The 10,983-nt window shown below is 43.3% G+C and overlaps 1 protein-coding gene across 1 annotated transcript in view; it reads left to right on the forward strand.

Annotated features, from left to right (window-relative positions):
* Nucleotides 1–10,116: 10,116 nt before the first annotated feature.
* DPYS (dihydropyrimidinase) overlaps nt 10,117–10,983 on the forward strand; it is a 128,382-nt gene continuing 127,515 nt past the window's right edge. Inside the window, exon 1 of the mRNA XM_006897168.1 lies at nt 10,117–10,380. Within this exon, the coding sequence (XP_006897230.1) occupies nt 10,117–10,380 (264 nt within the window). The remainder of the gene's footprint in view (nt 10,381–10,983) is intronic.

Genomic DNA, 10,983 nt, shown 5'->3' on the forward strand with positions numbered 1-10,983 from the left:
CAAAGATAGCTGTTTAAAAAGATTAAAGAACAAAACAAAATAATTTCCTCTCTTCTTTCATTTGTTTGCTTTTGGATTCAAATCTAAACTACTCCCCTATAATAACTTTGCCAATTCTGCAGGAAACGTTATTTTGTCAAATTCATGCCAACATGCTACACATCTTCATTTAGTAGTGCTTGTGGGTACCTTTGACCTTGAAATCTGATCAGTTTTAACTGGTGGTGGTGGTGGTGTGTGTCATGAGTAGGAACTGACCCACAGCTGACCCTCCTGTGGGTTTTCTCCCAAGGAGCAACTGGGGGATTTAAACCTTGTGACTTTGGGATTGGAGCACAACTTTTTACCACGAGGTCACCAGAGATCCCGAACTTGTTAGACCTTGACAAGTTGACTCCAAATGATAGAAACTCTTTGCAGAAGGATGTCAGAAGATATTCTGAATATTGTACTAGAGTATTGTGCCAAGAAGCCAAAGCAAAGGGAAGGAATCAGGAAGATAAGGCGCTGAACAAAAGATTTCAAAGGGCAGTTCAGGAAGACAGAGCCAAGTATTATAATGAAATATGCAAGGAGCTGAAAATCAAAAGGGCCAAACTTGCTTGGCATTTCTTAAGCTGAAGGAACTGAAGAACAAATTCAAGCCTCAAGTTGCAGTACTTAAGGATGCTATGGGTAAAATATTGAATGATTCAGGAAGCATTAAAAGGAAATAGAAGGAGTACACCATCACTGTACCAAAAAGAACTTGCTGACAGGAATTTCATGAAACAACATATGATCAAGAGGCAATGGTGATGAAGGAGGACGTTCAAGCTGCTCTGAAGGAATTGGCAAAAAACAAGGCCCCAGGATTTGATGGAATACCAGTTGACATATTTCAAGAAACAGAGGCTGCCATGGACATGCTCACCAAGTTGTGCCAAGAAAACTGGAGGACAACTACCTGTCCAACTGATTGGAAGAGATCTATATTCCCACTTTTTTAAAAGGTGACCCAACAGATGGTGGAAATTATCAAATACACATGCAAGTAAAATCCTGCTGAAGATTATCCAAAACCAACTGAAATAGTACATTGATAGAGAACTACCAGAAAAAGCAAGGTTTAGAAGAGGCCATGGTACTAGAGACATTATCGCCAATGTCCGATGGATCTTGGCTGAAAGCAAAAATTACTAGAGCAATGTCTTTCTGTGCTTTTTTTGATTATGCAGAGATTTGACTATGTGGATCACAACAAATTGTGGCTAACCTTAAGGAGAATGAGAATGCCAGAGCACTTGATTGTGCTCATGTGAAACAAATACTTACACCAGGAAGCAGTCCTCAGAACAGAGCAGGGAAACACTGCATGGTTGAAAATCAGAAAAGGAGTACAGTGCATCAGGGATAAGTTCTGTCTCCATATATTTTCAATCTGTATGTAGAACTTATCACTTGGGAGGCTGGACTTGATGAGGAAGAATGTGGATCAGGGCTGGAGGAAAACTCAGATATCTGTGTTATGCAGATGACACAACCTTGCTTGCTGACACTGAGGAGGACCGGAAATGTTTGCTGCAGAAGGTCAAGGGCTATAGTCTTCAATATGAATTGAGGCTCAACATCAAGAAGAAAGAGATCCTCACCACTGGTCCAATTGGCAACACTACAATTTATAGAGAAGAGATTGAGGTTGTTAACAATTTCAGCTTGCTTGGTTCCACAATGAACATTCTTGACATTAGGAGTCAGGAAATCAAAAGACGAATTGCATTGGGAAAGTTGGCTGTCAGGGACCTGTCTAAAGTGCTAAAGACCAATGATATCAGTCTAGAGACTAAGGTGTGCCTGATCCAGGTCATAGTCTTCGCAATTCCTTGCTATGCATCAGTGAGCTGGACAATGACTAAGGATGACAGAAGAACTTATGCTTTTCAGTTGTGATGCTGGAGAGGAGTATTGAACATACCATGGATAGGTAAAAGGTCTGTCTTGGAGAGGGCAAAAGCAAGCTTTTCTTGGAGGCAAGGATTTTGAAGCTCCATCTCACATACTTTGGGAATGTGGCCAGAAAAGATCTGTGCTTGGAGAAGGACGTCATGCTTGGAAGAGTGGAGAGACAGCGCAGAAGAGGAAGACCTTGAATGAAATAGATTGACACAGTAACTGGAGTTAGTATGTCAGAGTCAGGGAGAATGGCTCAGGATAGAGGAGGATTCAGAGCTATTGGACATGGGGTTGCTGTGAGTCACAGACGACTCAATGGCATGTGAGAATAACAACAACCGCATGCAGCAGATAAAAGCCATGCTTGATCTTGAGCCATCCTCATCCTTTGTGCTTTGCCCACTCATCTTATTGACAGCCTTCCTCTCCTCTGAGCCTCCACCTTCCCCAGCATATTGTCCTTTCCCAGGAACTGACCTCTTCCACCAACAAGTCCAAAGTACATGCCTCTAAGGGACGCTCTGGCTGTACTCCTTCTAACACATGCCATGTGCTTTTGTCACCCCATGGCATATCCAGTGTTTTCTCCAACAGTGCAGTGTAAGGGCATCAATTCTTCTTCCGTCTTATTAACCATTCTCTCATGCACTCACTCACTCACTCACTTGTTGCCTTGGACTATTTCAGTCAAATGCATCACTCTGAGTCCTCATCTTTCTTACTTAACCTCAGACACTCCTCTGCTCTGGGCCTGAGCCACAACTGGTGCATTAGAGACATCTCACATTGCAAACACTGAACTCTGTCTGCTTTTCCCTTTGCCTCTGAACTGAGAAGCTGAAATCCGGTGCACAGCTGTGGTTCTGTGCTCAGATTTCCTCTTAAAAATGGTTCCATGTTAAGTACAATAAATTGTTATTATTGCCTTAAGTAATGATGCATTCTGTGTACCAAAAAATAAACATGTTTCCTTGTGATCCTGTTTCATCTGTTTATAAACAATTTTTATTATATTTTGTAAAGGCTGATTGCAAAGGAAATTCATGTTTTATATTACAAAAATTCTCTTTAAAAGAGAGAGACTTGGTAGTGTATTGTGTTACGTATTGGGTTTCTAACCAAGAGGTCAGCTGTTAGAATCAACCGCCACCCCATGGGAGAAGGCAAGGCTGCCCCTCAAGACTGACAACCTCTCCCAAGCTGGAACTGACTTGACAACAGTGAGTCTGGTGGGTTGTTTTTGAGAAGTCATTCATGCAGATTTTCTATGTGCCAGATGCAATAATATTTTCCCAGATAAAACTACAAAAAGGGAATAAATAGGTTTCAAGAGCAAGTAGGGAGAGGAAATAGGAGAAATGAGAGGGAATTATAATGATACTTCAAATTTTGAGAGCAATAGAGTAACTTTGATATATGTTCTCTCTTCCCTCTTTCCCTGTCAACAAATGTGGTTACCTGTTTCCTCATTTCTCATGTGACTAATATGTTTATATTTCTGTGCCAGATATATTCGAAGGATTCAGGGTGATATAAAGGTGTAAACCTAAACGGTTAATGAAAATTAAATGTTTGTGAGCTACGTAACATTGGAAATGCAAAGAAGTTGTTGATAATTTTAAAACTCATTTTTAAAAGTGAGTGATGATAATCAAACTATGCTATTTTTTTAAACAATTTTTTAATTATTTTGTGTGTGTGTACCAGCAAATTGGATCTAACTGGTACAAGTGGAGATTGTCCCTGCTTCTCCAACAGACCACCTGGTGGATTTGAACCCCTCACCTCTGGGGTTCCAGTGCAGCTTCTTGCCAATAGGCCACCAGAGCTCACCTCACATTATGCTTTTAAAATCATGATGTGAAAGCTTTGCTTAATATGAAAAAGTGCATTGGAAAAAATGTATTCAGTTCATCATATAAAGCTATTAAGTTACTATTTTATAATACAGAACTGAACTTAGATGTCCAAAATCATGCATTAATCACATTTAAGGGCAAAAATAAGTGAGCTATTTTCCTTTCTAATTTTCAATAAAGGATAACAAGTACAATAAGTTAAGACGAAAGGTCAACCAGGACTGATTCACAGGTTTTTAATGACAAATTGTTGGGCAATTGAAAATACTTGGCCTTTTAAGAAGCCATCTAGTGGCTTGTTTGAGCACTACAATGAACATACTTGCAAATAATGTTCTAACACTTGATTAACTTCCTTGAAGGTAAAAAGGTCTAAATTCACTGCCATAGTGTCAACTCGGACCCACTGTGGAGCTCCAGAGTAGTCCAGAAGAAGCTCTTACCTCATTAATACAGTCCAAACACTGGAGTCCCTGCATGTTGTGACTATGGTCAAGTCAGAACAACACAGAGCTGACCCTCCAGAGGGTTTTCAGAGACTAAATAGCATGAGACTTTGGGATAGAGTGGGCCTTTACCTGAGGCCTTGAATACTGATAAGACCAGATGAGCCATGGGAGGATAGTAAGAATATCATGAAGGCAGAGGAAGAAGAAAAGACCAAGATAGATATCAGACAAGACTTTGAATATTGCACTAGAGGGCTGAGAAGATTCGTCTGACATACTGTGGGCATGTTGCAAGGAGGGATTAGTCCTTGGAGAAGGACGTCATGGCTGGGAGGGTGGAGGAACAGAACAGGAGAGGAAGACTCTGTATGAGGTGGATTGATTCAGTGACTTGGGATAACGGGTAGGTGTGTCAGAGACGATACAGTTGGCACAGAATAGAGTAAGGTTCAGAGCTCTTGTACATAGGGTCGCTATGAGTTGCAGGTGACTCATCAGCACCTAACAAGTGGCAGGGGTGGTGGGGAATTGCCCATCCTTCTCTTACGGAGCATCTGGTACATTTAAACTGCACGCCTTTGGGATTGCAATGCCGCTTCCTACTACTAAGCTGCCTATAACAGGTGCCATGTGTTTATGCCCTCAATCCATACCTCTGGTCTTACTGTTTCCTTCCAACAACTGGTTCATTGGCTCTTATAAGTGTCACGTCTACAAAACTTAAAACAGAGCTGTAAAAACTCCGGAAGAGCACCTGCTCCCCTCCTCTGACCAAGGGCCTCCCTGAATTCCCAAAAAGTCTGGCGTGAATCTTAGTAAAGTCTGCCTGTGAGCTCCCTTTTGTTTATGTCTTAAAGGCTTCATGGGGTTTTATTCTCTCTCCTGGATATAGGAAACGAGAACAGTGCTGCAAAGATGCTGTTGACTTTTAGAAACAAAGTAGGTGAATTTTCTTGGTCTGAAAAAAACTGCAGTTTACTTGTATCCGAGCTCAACATCAAGTGTACTTTAAAAAAAAACATAAAAAACACAAGAACAAAACAAAACACGTGTTAGAGCAGTGACCATGTGTTAGAGACATGTGCCAATGTGGAGAATGGTACAGGGCTGGGCAAGTGTTTCACTCTGTTGTACATAAGGGCTGCTCTGACTAGGAAGAAGCTTAAAACACCTAACAGTGATTGGGATGAGAAAGGATTGATGGCAAGAGATATGAAAACATATTGTGGAGTCACTAAAATGTTCTCTGTTTTTTGTGATGTGGTTGCATGACTGTGTTTATCTAAATTCATGGACCTGTAAACCCAACGGTAAGTTTTTACTTACAGAACATAAATTACAATGTTAAATTCTGTTCTTTCTAGGTAGTAAACTCCAAGTAGCATTCCCTTCCCCCAGTGATTTGCTCTTAGATCTTAAAACTATTGTTTTCAAAATCAGTGGAAATATTTCATGAGCATATGGGTCTCACATTTAAAAATTTTGACTATTAAAAAAGAAAGTTGTGAGAATATAGAAATAAAACAGTTGTGTTTTCTAATAATTTCTAGCAAGCACCATGCTTTAAATGAATTTTTGTTTGTTTAAAGTTTACAGTAACTGTAGCTCTAGTGATGTAGTGATAAGGAATTGCACTATCAACACAATCTTTCTAATTTGCCAGACAGATGCTCCACAGATGAAAAATAGGCCGTATCTACCCATGCTATTTACAGCCTCTTAAAACCTACTGCTGGGTCAGCTATGAGTTGGTTCAGACTTGACAGTACACAATAACAACAAGTAGGGGAAACAGAACTCTAGAAGAATTGACAAGCTCAGCAAAGAATTCATACATAACAAAACTCAAATTGAAGGGAATTTGGCAAGTGCAAGCTTATACTCAGCTTATACAATTTCTAGTAATAGTAAGAGAGTACATTCATGATTTTTTTTCAAGCAACCATATTTGTATAATTTGTACAACAAGTCACAGCACATTGCTATAGGATGTGCTTGAAACTGTCATGGTAGACATACCTGTCTGACTGTACCTGGATGATGAAGTTAAGTGCTTGACAACTATCAACTTGATAACTCAATTCTACCCAGAGATGCCTCACAAGACTAATAATCTGATTCCATAAGGTCACAACCTTGAGTGTTCCTTTTTAAATCGAGTTGATGGCATCTAAAAACAACAGCAACACACTCTCAAGCAGAGGTGCTCCTGTGAATTAAGGAGCAACAATCTTTGTCCTTCTTCACATGAATGTGTTCCAAATTGATTCCTTCCTCAGCACGAAGTTTGTAAACCAGTAGGAGTCCTCTGTTCCATCTTCCTGGAAGTGCCAACCTCGTGTCTCAGTAACACTTGTTAGTACTAATTGGGGTCACTGAGTGTCTGGAGAAGGAAGAAGCTGAAATGGGCAAAGAAAAAGGGAGAGAGTGCCGAAGTCAGCTTGCACAGTGCCCTGGGGGATGATGGCTAGAAAAGGGGAAGGGGGATGGAAAGTGCTTATCATGGATTGAATTATGTCCCCCAAAATCAGTGCCATAAACTTAACCTTTATGCTTGTGGTTAGAATCTTCTTTGGGAGCGGGCTTTTTTCTATCCGTGAGGCAGTGTTATTGGAGGGTATCTGAGATCAATCTCTTTTGAGATCTAACTCACTGCCATTGAGTTGGTTCCACCTCCTAGCTGACCCTCCATGGGGTTTCAGAGGTTAGGAATCACAAAGGGAGAAGACTGGCCAGCTTTTCCCTCAGAGCAGCTGGTTGATTTGAAGCCCTGGATTTGAAGCCTTTTGGTTAGCAGTACAGCACCCTGTGGATTTCACCACCAGAAACAGGAGAGATTGAACAAGCAAGCAGAGGAGAGACTGGGTAAGAAAGAGGCCAAGACACACGGAGATCGTCAAGGAATTAGGAAGCAGAAGCTGAAGGCAAGAGCCTTCCACCAGAGCTGAGAGAGAGAGAGAGAGAGAGAATGAAGGAATCGAGATCTCCTTGAGGTAGTGCTCTCAATTTGGATGTCTAGTTTTGTAAACTGTGAGAAAATTTGTTTCTTAAACTGAGAAAATTGCTTTCTTTACTAACGGCCAGCACTTGAGGTGTCTTTTGTGGATACCTAAGACTTCTGCTCAGCAAGTCAGCATTTCACCCTTAAACACTGCTCCCTCTCTTCTGTTGTCTCATGACTCTCAGTGACCCATTTTTCCTGCTTTCCTGGTATTTTACAAATCTTCTTTCTTGAGACAAAATTTGTGTTAATTAAATATGGGGATTATATTGTATTTCAGAGCATTTCATGATATAAAATGACTAAGATAAAGAAACCCCTGTAATCCTTAATCAGGACAGTTTTAGAAAAGATGTCACACCATGCTGATAGCCAATCTTATTTTCCTAAAGTGGGGCTTACTTGCACGGCTTGTGGGAGTTTCATTATGTGTCTAATTACTCCTTTCACCTTTACACAATGGTCTTTTGACAATAATGGCACAACTCTCCAGTCTCTCTTTCCTGGTTTGACAGCCAAATCCATGGAACTTTAAATTACAGATGCGTTTTAATTTTTCCATTTGTGATTTGTGTAATCTGAAACTTAACGAAATCTGGCAATAGTAATACTATCTTGTAGTCTATTCTTGAAAACATCTTAGAGGTCAGGAGTGGCCACCAAATGCAGTGATATTTTCCTAGGTTTTGCCAATGGACAGTTGACTTTTTCTGTGGAAAAACCTGAGGATTTATGAAGTAAATGATTTCATTGAGAAACTCTAAAATAGTTTTGTGGAAATGCTGGGACTTAAGACCTAGATCCTTCAGCACTACACTGTGTTACTGTCCAAGAAATACCATTATGTGTTACACCATTAAAACCTGAAAAAAGAAAATGACCTGGAGAAAAGCTAAACAAAACCAACAATTGCCATGAAGTCATCTTTCACTAATTTACTCGTTGCTGCGGAGTGAGAGCCAATTCATAGCTGACCCTCCAATGGGTTTTCCACAAATCTACAGCTGGTGGATTTAAACCATGGGTCCTTAGGTTGGTAGCAAAATACCCTACCCATCAGGCCACGAGAGTTCCCTATCAAGAAGATGGGACAGAGAAGAAGTACCTCATAGGGCTTCCAGGCTGAGCTACATAAAGGCATCAATTACTCACTGCATCTTTCTCCCTGTGTAGCTGATGAGTTCCACATCTCCCCTACCCCTTTTGGTTAGCAGAGGAATTCTTTAACCACTGCACCACCAGAACTCCTTTGTTCACTTTATGTTGTGCTGTGTACCTTCAAGTTGGAAGTGACCCATAGCTAACCCTCCAGCAAATTTTCAGATTGTAAATCCCACCGAAGGAGATTAGCCCATCTTTATCCCATGGAGCAATTGGAAGATTTGATCCACTGGCTTTTGGTTTGGCAGCGCAACTACTATATAGTGAACCAAAACCACAGCTGTCCACTGACTCGACTCACAGGGGCCGTCTATGGGTTTCCAAGGTGATGTGTCTTTAGGGGAGACTCCCCATCCTTCTCCCACAGTGGAGGTGTTGAACAGTAGTGCTTTCGTTCTAATAGCCCACTAAGTAATATGCTAGGCCACTCACCAGAATGCCTCATAGAATCAGAACATATTTAAAAGGAAGTCTAGTGAAACTGCCGTGTTAGAGGAGACTGCTGACTATCCCACAGAATGCCAAAAGAACAAACAAATATTTAGGAGAATGTGCAGCCAGAATGGTACTTGGAGACAACGATGCTAAAGCTTCTTCTCACATACTTGGGGCATGTTGCTAGAAGAGGCTAGTCCTTGCAAAGGGACATCATGCTTGGAAAGAAAAGACCACAAAGGAGAAGTAGACCCTCAACACAGTGACTACAGCAATGGGCTCAGTGTGCCAGAGATTGTGAGGATGGCATGGGAGAGGACAGGGCTCAGACCTGTTGTTCGTAGATCAACCCACCGACCTAACAAGACGGAATGGTTCTCTTCCGCTTTAGGGCACAGCAAGTCTTTTCCTTATGGCTCTCTTTGATATTTTAACGTAAGTTCACAGAAAACTTGGATTTCCATTCATTCATTATTGCACATTCCACTGCGCCCCCCACCCCAGTTCACTTTACTATGCAAGCTCTTATTCTGGAGTTTTGCCATGCAAATAATGCCTAATCATATATTCCTTTTAAACAGTTCTTTCCCTCATCTGTTCCAATGCAGTGTTCATTATTTATCCCCTCTTTTCTTAGGTTCCTCCAAACCCCCATATCAGTCCTATTTTATTACTGTGGCATTATGCAGTATTTGTCCTTTCATTACTGAGATATTTCACTCAGCATAATGTCCTCCAGGGTCACCCATTGGCTGGTATTTTCTTGCTGAGCTCTCTCTCTCTCTTCCCCTTCTCTCCCCTTTCCTCCTCTTAAATCCCCTTGCTCTGGTCTTTTGGTGCACACTTTGCACCATGGGAAGAGATTAACATGTCTCTATTTCCCCAAACTGTCTATTCTCATGATGGGGGAAAAACCCAAAACAAACACACACACACACAAAACCAAAAAAACACAAACAACCCATATCCTTTACTTTCAAAACTCCAAAAATTGACTGCAGTCATTTCGAGTCCTGGACGGCTCACCCACCGCCCCCCGACTGGGATCCATGGAGTGAGCCCCGAGGTCCGACTAGGGAAGGCTTGCATGCGCATGGCTCCAGCTGTGCGCTGCCTCGGCCCTGGCCCAGCCCACCCCGGGGTGGAGCTGCACCAGCTCCGGTTCATAAACTCGGGCTGCCCGACACCGGCAGCGTTGTGCGGGAGTGGAGCTTGTTGTTGGGAACCTTGAAGGAGGGCGCCCCCTGCACCCGCAGGCCCACCGCACGCGCCCTTCGCCATGGCGTCCCCGTCGCGGCTCCTGATCCGCGGGGGTCGCGTGGTCAACGACGACTTCTCGCAGGTGGTCGACGTGCTGGTGGAGGACGGCGTGGTGCGCGCCGTGGGGCCCGACCTGCTGCCGCCTGGCGGGGTACCCGCGGGGCTGCGGGTACTGGACGCGCGCGGCCGGCTCGTCCTGCCCGGAGGCATCGACACGCACACGCACATGCAGTTCCCCTTCATGGGCTCGCGGTCCGTGGACGACTTCCACCAGGGCACCAAGGTAGCTCCGCCACGCCGCCACCGGGGGGCGCTCCTGCGCAGCGCGGGGCTGGGCGGGCGGGGAACGCAGGCACGGAGCCCAGGCACTCTCCGCAGGGAGGGAGAGGGGGGCTGTGATTGATCACGCCCTCACCCCTCTTTCCAGGCGCTCTAGAAAAGTGACTTCAGTCTTGACTGAACTGTTCGCACCCCCAACTCTGATATGGGGAATTGGACACGTGGATGGCGACCCCATGCCATTCCTCACCACCTTGTACTTAATCCCAGAGGTGGTGGTGGTTGTTATGTGCTGTCCTCGCGACCCTCTGTACAACAGCCCTAAACCCTGCTCTGTCCTGTGCCAGTCTCATTCTCTCTGACACACCCATCCCGATTACCCCAGTCATTGAATCAATCCACCTCATAGAGGGCCTTCTCCTCCCAAGGATGATGTCCCTCTCCAAGGATCAGTCTCTCCTTATAACATGACCAAAATATGTTAGACTCAGGATCCTTGCCTCCAAGGAGCCGCCCGGTTTAACCCTCTCCAGGACGAATCTGTTTGTTTTCCTAGCAGTCCATGGTATTCTCAATACTCTTCTCCAGCACCACAGCTCAAAGGCAT

Source organism: Elephantulus edwardii, unplaced genomic scaffold (assembly GCF_000299155.1).
Source record: "Elephantulus edwardii isolate Elephantulus edwardi_28Jun2011 unplaced genomic scaffold, EleEdw1.0 scaffold00202, whole genome shotgun sequence".
Taxonomy (NCBI): Eukaryota; Metazoa; Chordata; class Mammalia; order Macroscelidea; family Macroscelididae; genus Elephantulus; species Elephantulus edwardii.